The sequence below is a fragment of the Salvelinus alpinus genome, chromosome 2 (genome assembly GCF_045679555.1).
Source record: "Salvelinus alpinus chromosome 2, SLU_Salpinus.1, whole genome shotgun sequence".
NCBI classification, from domain to species: Eukaryota; Metazoa; Chordata; class Actinopteri; order Salmoniformes; family Salmonidae; genus Salvelinus; species Salvelinus alpinus.
In genome coordinates, this window is record NC_092087.1 from 113,813,324 (window position 1) to 113,826,412 (window position 13,089).

General features: G+C 42.5%; 2 protein-coding genes across 2 annotated transcripts in view; one reads left to right on the forward strand and one right to left on the reverse strand.

Moving 5' to 3' along the window:
• Nucleotides 1-13,089, reverse strand: part of LOC139548873 (zinc finger protein 180-like) — a 241,669-nt gene that overhangs the window by 133,486 nt on the left and 95,094 nt on the right. The gene's annotated exons all lie outside the window — the stretch shown is intronic.
• On the forward strand, nt 897-3,112 carry LOC139552422 (zinc finger protein ZFP2-like). The gene is made up of 2 exons (XM_071364156.1): nt 897-1,113; nt 2,248-3,112. Exons 1-2 carry the CDS (start codon nt 897-899, stop codon nt 2,769-2,771), a joined length of 741 nt encoding a protein of 246 aa, XP_071220257.1. The 3' UTR covers nt 2,772-3,112.

A 13,089-nucleotide genomic window follows, 5' to 3' on the forward strand; every position in this document is an offset into this window, starting at 1 on the left:
AAATAACTTAAAATGTATAACTTTAAATTAAACCAATAATTTGCACTCATAACTTGAGTGATTAAAGTAAACCACAGTTCTGTAAATACATAATGCCATCTAACCAAATATCAAAGAATGTTAGCTATATGCAGTTATCTTAGCCAGCCAGCTAACATGAGCTATATGCAGTTATCTTAGCAAGCCAGCTAATGTTAGCTATATGCAGTTATCTTAGCCAGACAGCTAACATTAGCTATATGCAGTAATATTAGCCAGGCAGCTAACATTAGCTATATGCAGTTATCTATATGCAGTTAGCCAGCCAGCTAACGTTAGCTATTTGGCCAACTAGCTATTAGCCTAACCAGCGTAGCCAACCAGCACGGTTATGGTCAGCGAGACCAACTACCGGAGAAAAAGTTACAAAACTCCCGTAGTCTAATTCACAGAAAACATGCTGAAAAGTAGTGATGGGGAAACAAAGCTTCCTGAATCATTGGCTCTTTCCAGCCAATTTTGTCAAAAATATGTTCATTACTCAAGGCTTTGAGAATTTTGAATTTAGAACAGCCACATTTTATAGATGAAGTCACACGCCGTAGCAGCGTAGCCATTATGTCATATATTAAACCACTGGCCGTGTTCAAGAGCATCAAATCCATGCTGCGTTGTGGGTAAACGGTGACTGGCTGACTGATTTATGAATAATAATGAGTAGTTATTTATGATGAAAGGTGATTTGTAAATTAGTCAGTCAGCAGTCAGCAGCCACCTGCACTGTCGGCTGCAATGTCGAACGAGCCCAATACCAAACCAATCAGGTGTTCGACGAAATGATTCTTCAGACGTCATTGATCACGTGCTGCTGATAAAGTGACACTGCTTTGAATTATACCACTTAGCGACTTCAGTACATGCCTCATAGCTCCAGTCTCAAACTTAACCCCGTTCCTGCTGAAGAAGAGAAGGTCTGCTGGATGGAGAAAGAAGCTCTCGCGAAAGAGGAGGAAGAGGAGGCTGTTACAATACAAAAACAAGTAGAGGGTGAGGCTGTTACAGTGAAAGAAGAAGAGAAAGACGTTTCAGTTAAAGAAGAGGAGACTGACGATGAACGGGCCCTGATTAACACTAGTAAGTACTGTCTTAACAGAAGCACAAACTCTGTGGTTGTTGAACTGATACTTGGTGTTAAAGTGGAAATCTGCAATTGCTACATCCATATTTTGACTTTAAAAGTATATATATATATATATATATTATATATTTATAGTCATTGATTCTTGAAGAATATAACACATGCCTCATGAGCTTAGTTCAACTGTTTGCCCCATCAGAACCCCAAGTAAGCTTTTTTTACTCCAATGTTTAGAAACAATGTAAATCAACAGCCTCAACATGGTTAAAACTATAATGTTGACATCATGGATGGTCAGTCCTTGTATCCATCGGTCTGTCTATGAATTAGAGACCAGTTACATTTCTCCAACATTTCTCCAGCCCCATCCATCATCTTATTACCAAGACAGTGGTGGAATTACAGCTTCGTTATTGGTTGAACTGCAGATTGGTTGATTGATTGTTGAGTCGCTTTTTAAATGGGCAACCTAGTTTTTAAAAAACAAAATGGCTGCCCAGAGTCCTGAGCTGTGTTAGAATACTCATACTAACTGCACTATTTGTGATGTTAATAGAGTATATAGTCTGCTTTTTGGTCATAGTATGATGTAGTTAGTATGCCAAAAGTTCCCGGATGTCGTACTAAATTCGCCAAAATATGACGTATATACGCAGTACTTTAGGGCCCATAATGCAATTCTTCCGGAAATGGGCGTGGCTTCAACGTTTTCAGATTTGAAGAAATTGGGGGGGGGAAATGCAGCAGAAGTCCAACGAGAGAGCGGATACAAATGAACTGCTTTAAATAATTATGACAAATGTTGAGAAATGTAATGAAGTAATGACTTTTCAAATAAGTTACCTGACACGTTATATGACTATTGTTGTTCACTTGACATTCTTAAGACAAATGTCAAATAATGAACATTCATTATTTCATGACAGACGTCATTGACAGACGTCATTGTTTGTACAACATCATGGCTACACATCACCTTTTACAGTGGATTTCTGCTGTTGTGGGCCTTTAACCATCTGTCTGACTGGTTGTTCACACAGGAGAGAGACGTGACTATCGTGGATCCTCTGGGGAGCCTCAACAACCTCATGATGCTGAGGAGGCAGAGAAGAGTCTCTCCACGTAGAAACACCAGCAGAGACCCACAGGGAAGAAATCTCATTGCTGCTCTGACTGTGGGAAAGGTTGCTCATCTTCATCAGAACTTAAAATACACCAGAGAACACACACAGGAGAGAAACCTTATAGCTGTGATCAATGTGGGAAGAGTTTTACCAAATCAAGCAATCTGATTCGACACCAGAGAACACACACAGGAGAGAAGTTTTATATCTGTGATCAATGTGGGAAGAGTTTTACTGCATCTTGCTCTCTGACTGTACACCAGAGAACACACACAGGAGAGAAACCTTTTAGCTGTGATAAATGTGGGATGAGTTTTACTACATCAAGCTCTCTGACTATACACCAGAGAACACACACAGGAGAGAAACCTTTTAGTTGTAATCATTGTGAGAAGAGTTTTCCTACATCTAGCCAGCTGACTTCACACCAGAGAACACACACAGGAGATAAACCTCATAGCTGTGATCAATGTGACAAGAGATACTCTGATAAAAGATCTCTGATCAAACATCAGAAAATGCATACATGAAGAAGTTGTTTCATGATATAAATTAAATAATGTCACAATGTAGAATGTTTTAACATTGTAGTAGGAGTATTTTAATGATGTCACAATGTAGAATGTTTTAACATTGTAGTAGGAGTATTTTAATGATGTCACAATGTAGAATGTTTTAACATTGTAGTAGGAGTATTTTAATGTTGTTCTACCTTATCCTTTGCCCTGTTCAATTGATTGCAGCATGATATGGATATTAGCCTGAGGGGAAAATCCAGGCTCTGAATTGAAAGAGTATTATTTAACAAAAAGTGACTAACAAAAAAAGAGCTGTGTTACACTTACTGCGTTGGTGACCCACTTTAATCAAAATGCAGCACTTCAAAATGTAGCTAACTGTTTTCTACAAGTTGAAAAAGCTGCTTGTTTAAAAAAATACATACTATAATAAATTTTATTAACAATCTGACATCACTCCAGTAATTCTTGACAACCTTCAAATGCTAATTGTCTGTATTCCACTACTGAAGAAGCATGACTCAAATCACCTCATATTTCAAACATTCAGCCTGACAAAAGACACATGTTTTATTATTCCATGCCTCACATTAAGTGAATTATTGCCAATACATATTAACAAAGGGGTTTACATTTGGTTTTGATATTCACAATTTATGTAACATTTAGTAATCATAATTATTTATTCAACCAGCTGACCATTTTTGGGTACAATTATATTGACAATGTTGCCCTGCTTTTAGAATATCAGGATTCATTCTCAGATGTGCCAAACCAAATGCATGACATTGGGGACTGGGCCCCGATCCAACAACATGCCTATCGAGTGAACCCTGAAAAGAGAGAGAGAGAAGGTGGAAAGTTACTATGGATATTGCAGGAGTTGGTTGCTGATTGTCTCAAGGGTGGGCAGTCAGCAAGTTTTGCGTTAAGGCTGTGCGTTGTCATGGATCACAATTTATTTTGACTGCACGTTTATCCGTATTGGAGACAAGTTTTTTGGGGGCTCATTCCAAGGGGACGAGAGTTCTAGAAGCTAGTGATCTTTAGGAAGACGAGAGTTCTAGAAGCTAGTGAGTTTTAGGATTCTATTGAAAGAAAAATAATTTAAAAAATAATACTATGGTATATTATTATTTAGAAATATGTGTTTTTTCTTGTTTATTGTTGACAGCCAGTAGACACCATGTTTATATTGTAGAAGCATTGTAGTTGATTATGTGAAATGGAAGTTTTCTGTTGGGGGTGAGCAAACATGTCCAACAAAAATATAGGATGTATTTGTTGTCTAAAGGGGGAAGGTGTTACAGGCTTTGGCTTGTCCATCTCGTTAGTGGGAAGGTGTTTCAACTGAGCTGGTCCAGGTTCTATTTAAGAGTGTCTGGCCCAGTGCTCCAGTTGTATTGATAGATGTGGAGAGTCAACACCTTTAGTTGATCCACCTTTTTGGTTTGCGTCCTGTCTTTAAGTTAGTTGTGGGTTTTTCTTTTGCTTGCCTCTTCTTAGGCATATTTAGTGGGTCTCATGGTGGGTGTCTTTTAGGTCCCAGTTGTTGTTACTAGTCAACTTTCAGTGGACACTGAGAGCAAAACTGCAACATTATGTTATAATACTTTTATTGGATCAAATGGTTATTTTATGCAACAGAATAGAGGGTTCTTAGAACTATTGTGTCTGTGTGTTCTACTGAGGATGGGCCTCTGGGAGAAAACATTGACAGGAGATTTACAATGTCTTTTGGGTGATAAAACCTAAAGAGACCGCATTCCAGAGCATGAGTTAATGTTTCTGTTCTATATGGTACCAGGGAGAGAGGATCAAGTCAGCTGCTGCTGCTCCAATACAGTATGAGGTGAGACGGTGAACTGACGTTGAACTGGGCAGTCAGCTGCTGCTGCTCCAATACAGTATGAGGTGAGACGGTGAACTGATGTTGAACTGGGCAGTCAGCTGCTGCTGCTCCAATACAGTATGAGGTGAGACGGTGAACTGACGTTGAATCATAATAATTAAGTTAATACAAATTAATTAGTGAATCTGTTAAAAAATAGTATATGGCATATTAAATATATTATTCTATTGTTATCATATAGAAACATCATGGAATATTGTACATCATATTAAATATATTACTCTATTGTTATCATATAGAAACATCATGGAATATTGTACATCATATTAGCATCAACATACATTATTGTTTCATTCAATTTCACATAATAAGGATATTTAATATTTTCAAGTTCAGAAGTCAGAACCCATCACCTGCTATGTAAAAGAGACAGAAGAAGGCACAATGGTCAATGCTATCTGGGATCCTTGGGACATCCCTACCCTAAACCCTAACCTTAACCATTTAAATGTCAACTTCAACGGGCTAGGGACGTCCCAAGGATGTATCGATACCTGAAAATACCTGATCTAAGTGATTGATAGTTGGTATTCAGCAGTCATAAAGCCTTATTTACTTTAATGAACGACTAAAATAGTGATTTTGTCAGACAGCATAGACAGCAGCTCTACACTTTATTGACTGACTGATCCATTCATCCTTCCATCCCTCCTCAGCCTTCCTCTCCTCTGAAGACCCTGTGACGGTAGACGGCAGTGTTCTATCATCTATGTTTATTTACATTAGTGAAAATTATCCGTTGATATTGGTGTAATTTCTCACCCCTTTTGGCTGTATGAAAGTTAATTTCCCCTCAGACACACATTTGTTCTTTGATATTATGAAGGTAATGCAGCTTGGAGTGATCAGATGACAGAAGTCACATTTAGGTGCCAGGTGTAACTGAGGCTGTAGATGCTCCATATCCATTACTTTGAGTGTTTTATATAATATGACTAAATGTGTTTCTGTGTTACAGGGGCAGTCAAGAAATGGAACGGCAAGGCCACAGAACATGACACAAGCAGAGCTGTGGGAGACCACCTCAAGCCCCTGGTAGAGCCGGGGGTGGTGTTTACCACTCCACCAGCAGAGCTGTGGGAGACCACCTCAAGCCCCTGGTAGAGCCGGGGGTGGTGTTTACCACTCCACCAGCAGAGCTGTGGGAGACCACCTCAAGCCCCTGGTAGAGCCGGGGGTGGTGTTTACCACTCCACCTCAAGCCACTCCACCACACACTGTATATAGATTTTTATGTTGTGTTAATGCCTGTACTTTTGTTTATCCCACTGCTTTGCTTTATCTTAGCCAGGTCACAGTTGTAAATTAGAATTTGTTCTCAACTGGCCTACCTGGTTAAACTATCATTATGACATCATGGTCACCTGGTTAAACTAACATTATGACATCATGGTCACCTGGTTAAACTATCATTATGACATCATGGTCACCTGGTGAAATAAAAATAACATTTTGTTGTTGAAATCAAATCAAGTTTTATTTATACAGCACATTTCAGGCATGAATGCAACACAATGGCTTTACAGGAAAAAACAATGAAAATAAACATATTTAGTCCACAACAAACAGAAGACTAACACATGAAAGACTAATGAGCATTCTAAGGAAATGCCATTGATTAAAACACGAATTGAAAGCAATATCCAACCTAAAATATAAGCTTGTTTTTAGGAGGGGTTCTCAAAGACACTATGGGGGTGTCCACTGAAAATTGACTAGTAACAACAACTGGGACCTAAAAGACACCCACCACATCTAACCAAGAAGAGGCAAACAAAAGAAAAACACACACAACTTAAAGACAGGAAGTAAACCAAAAAAGGTGTTGACTCTCCACATCTATCAAGACAACTGGAGCACTGGGCCAGACACTCTTAAATAGAACCTGGACCAGCACAGGTGTAACACATACTGACTAACGAGGTGACACCAATCAGTGCGTCCTACGAGCTAGACGTGCTAAAGTCCAACCTCAAAACATAAAATAATATTTCTAAATAATAATACACAATAGTATTATTTTTTCTCTCAAAATTCTCTCTCACAATGGACACAAGCACCAAAAACGCTGTTGTTTTGACAAGTAGCAATAAATCACTGATATCGATTAGGGGGGAAATCAGGTTGTTCCTGCTGTTGAAACTAACACAACTAAAAAAACACATGGAAATGGGAGATATCTTTCACCTCACTGGTTAGAGGACAACCTGCAGAAGACAGTCAGCTACATTTGGGAGAGATGCATTTAAATGTAGAGGTCGCTAAACAAAGGAACGCAACACTTATTTGTAATCACTCATCGATATCATGTTGAAATCAATTGTGCCGAGAGGAGGGAGATGAGGTTGCACGTCCTGTTAAAACTAACAGCTCAAAAACCACACGGAATCTGGGAATAATGTGAACATCCCTTGTTAGAGGACAATTTGTAGAAAACAGATCGCTACATTTTGAGGTGTTGCATTTTGATTCAAGTGGGTCACCAACGTGGTAAGTGTAACACAACTCTTTTTTTGTTAGTCACTTTTTGTTAAATCACATAAATAGTACTCTTTCAATTCAGAGCCTGGATTTTCCCCTGAGGCTAATATCCATATCATGCTGAAATCAATAGAACAGGGGACTAACATTTAGGGTTCTACATTGTGACATCATTAAAATACTCCTACTACAATGTTACAACATTCTACATTGTGACATCATAAATTAATTAATTGATATCATGAAACAACTCCTTCATGTATTTTCTGATGTTTGATCAGAGATCTTTTATCAGGGTATCTCCTGTCACACAAATCACAGCTATAAGGCTTCTCTCCTGTGTGTGTTCTCTGGTGTACTTTTAGATTGCCAGATTGAACAAAACTCTTCCCACATTGATCACAGCTATAACGTTTCTCTCCTGTGTGTGTTATCTGGTGTGAAGTCAGCTGGCCAGATGTAGCAAAACTCTTCCCACATTGATCACAGCTATATGGTTTCTCTCCCGTGTGTGTTCTCCGGTGTGATATCATGCCGCTTAGCTGAGCGGTGGTGACCTGGTGGTTCTAATGACCTGGTGGTTCTAATGACCTGGTGGTTATAATGACCTGGTAGTTATAATGACCTGGTGGTTCTAATGACCTGGTGGTTCTAATGACCTGGTGGTTATAATGACCTGGTGGTAATAATGACCTGGTGGTAATAATGACCTGGTGGTTATAATGACCTGGTGGTAATAATGACCTGGTGGTTCTAATGACCTGGTGGTTATAATGACCTGGTGGTTCTAATGACCTGGTGGTAATAATGACCTGGTGGTAATAATGACCTGGTGGTTCTAATGACCTGGTGGTTATAATGACCTGGTGGTTATAATGACCTGGTGGTTCTAATGACCTGGTGGTTATAATGACCTGGTGGTTCTAATGACCTGGTGGTTATAATGACCTGGTGGTTATAATGACCTGGTGGTTATAATGACCTGGTGGTAATAATGACCTGGTGGTAATAATGACCTGGTGGTAATAATGACCTGGTGGTAATAATGACCTGGTGGTTATAATGACCTGGTGGTTCTAATGACCTGGTGGTAATAATGACCTGGTGGTAATAATGACCTGGTGGTAATAATGACCTGGTGGTTGGCATAACACAAGCAGAACCTGAGAACAGGATGGCCTCCACCATCACAGCCTGATGACACTGCACCAGCCTACCAGTCTGCTCCAGCCCAGGTCAGAATACCAGCCTCCCAGTCTGCTCCACCCAGATAGTCACCCACAACTGCAATCCTTATTGATTCAAATGGGAAGTTCTTAGGGAGGGAGAGGGAGTGAAAAGGGAGAGAGGCGGAGAGGGGGAGTGAAAAGGGAGAGAGGCGGAGAGAGGGAGTGAAAAGGGAGAGAGGCGGAGAGAGGGAGTGAAAAGGGAGAGAGGCGGAGAGAGGGAGTGAAAAGGGAGAGAGGGGAGTGAAAAGGGAGAGAGGGGAGTGAAAAGGGAGAGAGGCGGAGAGAGGTTGACAGTTTATGACAAATAGTTAAACAATTTTGCATGTAATGGCTTATGCAAGGAACTAATGCCTAGATGTTTTGAGGGGTAAGACTATTCAACAGAGAACCATATACTATATTTTGATCAACATGACGTGAGCAATTGATAATGTGGAAAAAAGCTGACACTTGTACATTATCAATTGCAATTTGTTCAAAGGAATAAGAAATTGCTTTAATGATGTGCACAAGTGACTAGATGATTTGGAATTTGTACAAGTCGTATCAAGAATTGCACTTTTGATCTAAGAAATGCACCAAAGCGACTGAGGAAAACTGTAATCACTTTCCCAGTGGAATACAACCTAACAGACAAGAAGCCATTCTTTACAAAACAGTATGAATACAAACAATGGCAGGGCTGATTGGTGATGGGGAGGGTATGGGGCATTAAGTGAGCTAGATCCTTTGATTGCCTTTGGGAGCCTGTCAGATATGGTCAAAATATCTGTAAGATATATCTGTAAGATAATTTGTGATACAAACATATTCTATTTGGAGATGCTTTTTTACCATTCAGGGATCTCATTCCCTTTTGTACTTTAACCATTTGTACATTGTTACAACACTGTATATATATATAATATGACATTTGTAATGTCTTTATTGTTTTGAAACTTCTGCATGTGTAATGTTTACTGTTCATTTTTATTGTTTATTTCACTGTTGTATATTATCTACCTCACTCGCTTTGGCAATGTAAACACATGTTTCCCATGCCAATAAAGCCCCTTGAATTGAATTGAATTGAGAGAGAGAGAGAGTATCTATTTCCTAAAGTTATCCAAAAGAGAGAGATAGGGAGAGACTTTACATTCTAATCATAGAGAAAGAGAGAGAGAGAGAATGTGAGAGAGATAGAGAGAGAGAGAGAGACAGACAGACAGACAGACAGACAGACAGACAGACAGACAGACAGACAGACAGACAGACAGACAGACAGACAGACAGACAGACAGACAGACAGACAGACAGACAGACAGACAGACAGACAGACAGATAGAGACAGACAGAGACAGACAGACAGACAGACAGACAGACAGCTCTGGGTCCGTCTTGTTGTCACTGTGGCTGCGCTCAGACCGAGTGAGCTACGGTCAAGCGGGGCATCTCGTTGAACTCGGCACGGCCTGGAGATAATAGTAATGCCATTGCAGGCTTTGTGTGTCTTTAAGCACCGTACCTTTTCACTCCATCCCTGCTGTGTGTGTGTGTGAGAGCTTTTCTTTGACATCTGTTGGGAGAAATGACTGATTTACAGTTCACGAGGGTTGTCTAATCACATATATGAAGTTTTGAAAAGTTCTGACCTTTTACCCCTTCAAAACAGCATCTATGACACCATCTTAAGGCACTTCTGGTTGTCACAGTAAACACATATCTTGAATGGAGTATGCTGTTACAGAATCCTGAGTTTTAAGTCTGTATATTAAAAATTGACTGATCTACACAGGTTTGAATGCAGTGATTGTAACAATTGCAGGCTATGTAAATCAAAACTTCCTTCCTTCATGAGTGAGGGTCAATTTCACCTGCACGATTCATCAGTTTACGTTTTTGTACAAAAGGTCTTATAGAAATGTGTAAAACTATGCTTGACAGTTTATGACAAATAGTTAAACAATTTTGCATGTAATGGCTTATGCAAGGAACTAATGCCTAGATGTTTTGAGGGGTAAGACTATTCAACAGAGAACCATCTACTATATTTTGATCAACATGACGTGAGCAATTGATAATGTGGAAAAAAGCTGACACTTGTACATTATCAATTGCAATTTGTTCAAAGGAATAAGAAATTGCTTTAATGATGTGCACAAGTGACTAGATGATTTGGAATTTGTACAAGTCGTATCAAGAATTGCACTTTTGATCTAAGAAATGCACCAAAGCGACTGAGGAAAACTGTAATCACTTTCCCAGTGGAAGACAACCTAACAGACAAGAAGCCATTCTTTACAAAACAGTATGAATACAAACAATGGCAGGGCTGATTGGTGATGGGGAGGGTATGGGCCATTAACAAAGCCATCACCTACAGAGAGATGAACCTGGAGAAGAGTCCCCTAAGCAAGCTGGTCATTGTGCTCTGTTCACAAACATAAACACACCCCACAGAGCCCCTGGACAACAGCACAATTAGACCCAACCAAATCCTGAGAAACCAAAAAGATAATTACTTGACACATTGGAAAGAATTAACAAAAAAACAGAAAACTAGAATGCTATTTGGCCCTAAACAGAGAGTACACAGTGGCAGAATACCTGACCACTCTCCCAGTCTGCTCCAGCACAGGTCAGAATACCAGTCTCCCAGTCTGCTCCAGCCCAGGTCAGAATACCAGTCTCCCAGTCTGCTCCAGCACAGGTCAGAATACCAGCCTCCCAGTCTGCTCCAGCCCAGGTCAGAATACCAGTCTCCCAGTCTGCTCCAGCCCAGGTCAGAATACCAGCCTCCCAGTCTGCTCCAGCCCAGGTCAGAATACCAGTCTCCCAGTCTGCTCCAGCCCAGGTCAGAATACCAGTCTCCCAGTCTGCTCCAGCCGAGGTCAGAATACCAGCCTCCCAGTCTGCTCCAGCACAGGTCAGAATACCAGCCTCTCAGTCTGCTCCAGCCCAGGTCAGAATACCAGCCTCCCAGTCTGCTCCAGCCCATGTCAGAATACCAGCCTCTCAGTCTGCTCCAGCACAGGTCAGAATACCAGCCTCTCAGTCTGCTCCAGCCCAGGTCAGAATACCAGCCTCCCAGTCTGCTCCAGCCGAGGTCAGAATACCAGCCTCCCAGTCTGCTCCAGCCCAGGTCAGAATACCAGCCTCCCAGTCTGCTCTAGCACAGGTCAGAATACCATTCTCCCAGTCTGCTCCAGCACAGGTCAGAATACCAGCCTCTCAGTCTGCTCCAGCACATGTCAGAATACCAGCCTCCCAGTCTGCTCCAGCCCAGGTCAGAATACCAGCCTCCCAGTCTGCTCCACCCAGATAGTCACCCACAACTGCAATCCTTATTGATTCAAATGGGAAGTTCTTAGGGAGGGAGAGGGAGTGAAAAGGTAGAGAGGCAGAGAGAGGGGAGTGAAAAGGGAGAGAGGCGGAGAGAGGGGAGTGAAAAGGGAGAGAGGCGGAGTGAAAAGGGAGAGAGAGGGAGTGAAAAGGGAGAGAGAGGGAGTGAAAAGGGAGAGAGGCGGAGAGGGGGAGTGAAAAGGGAGAGAGGCGGAGAGGGAGTGAAAAGGGAGAGAGGCGGAGAGAGGGAGTGAAAAGGGAGAGAGGCGGAGAGAGGGGGTGAAAAGGGAGAGAGGCGGAGAGAGGGGGTGAAAAGGGAGAGAGGCGGAGAGAGGGGGTGAAAAGGGAGAGAGGCGGGGAGAGGGAGTGAAAAGGGAGAGAGGCGGAGAGAGGGAGTGAAAAGGGAGAGAGGCGGAGAGAGGGAGTGAAAAGGGAGAGAGGCAGGGAGAGAGGCGGAGAGAGGGGAGTGAAAAGGGAGAGAGGCGGAGAGAGGGGAGTGAAAAGGGAGAGAGGCGGAGTGAAAAGGGAGAGAGAGGGAGTGAAAAGGGAGAGAGAGGGAGTGAAAAGGGAGAGAGGCGGAGAGGGGGAGTGAAAAGGGAGAGAGGCGGAGAGAGGGAGTGAAAAGGGAGAGAGGCGGAGAGAGGGAGTGAAAAGGGAGAGAGGCGGAGAGAGGGGGTGAAAAGGGAGAGAGGCGGGGAGAGGGAGTGAAAAGGGAGAGAGGCGGAGAGAGGGAGTGAAAAGGGAGAGAGGCGGAGAGAGGGAGTGAAAAGGGAGAGAGGCGGAGAGAGGGAGTGAAAAGGGAGAGAGGCGGAGAGAGGGAGTGAAAAGGGAGAGAGGCGGAGAGAGGGAGTGAAAAGGGAGAGAGGCGGAGAGAGGGGAGTGAAAAGGGAGAGAGGCGGAGAGAGGGAGTGAAAAGGGAGAGAGGCGGAGAGAGGGAGTGAAAAGGGAGAGAGGCGGAGAGAGGGAGTGAAAAGGGAGAGAGGCGGAGAGAGGGGAGTGAAAAGGGAGAGAGGCGGAGAGAGGGGAGTGAAAAGGGAGAGAGGCGGAGAGAGGGAGTGAAAAGGGAGAGAGGCGGAGAGAGGGAGTGAAAAGGGAGAGAGATTTAAATTGTGAGAGAGAGGGAGTGAAAGGGGAGAGAGGCGAAGAGAGGGAGTGAATAGGGAGAGAGGCGGAGAGAGGGAGTGAAAAGGGAGAGAGGCGGAGAGAGGGGGTGAAAAGGGAGAGAGGCGGAGAGAGGGAGTGAAAAGGGAGAGAGGCGGAAAGAGGGAGAGAAAAGGGAGAGAGGCGGAGAGAGGGAGTGAAAAGGGAGAGAGGTGGAAAGAGGGAGAGAAAAGGGAGAGAGGCGGAGAGAGGGGAGTGAAAAGTGAGAGAGGCGGAGAGAGGGGAG

Bases quoted from the DNA above. Each gene is read 5' to 3' on its own strand.
- LOC139552422 (XM_071364156.1), top strand. From the start codon at position 897: ATGCCTCATAGCTCCAGTCTCAAACTTAACCCCGTTCCTGCTGAAGAA. The intron at 1,114-2,247 runs GTAAGTACTGTC...CCACGTAGAAAC, and splicing joins ACGGGCCCTGATTAACACTA to ACCAGCAGAGACCCACAGGG.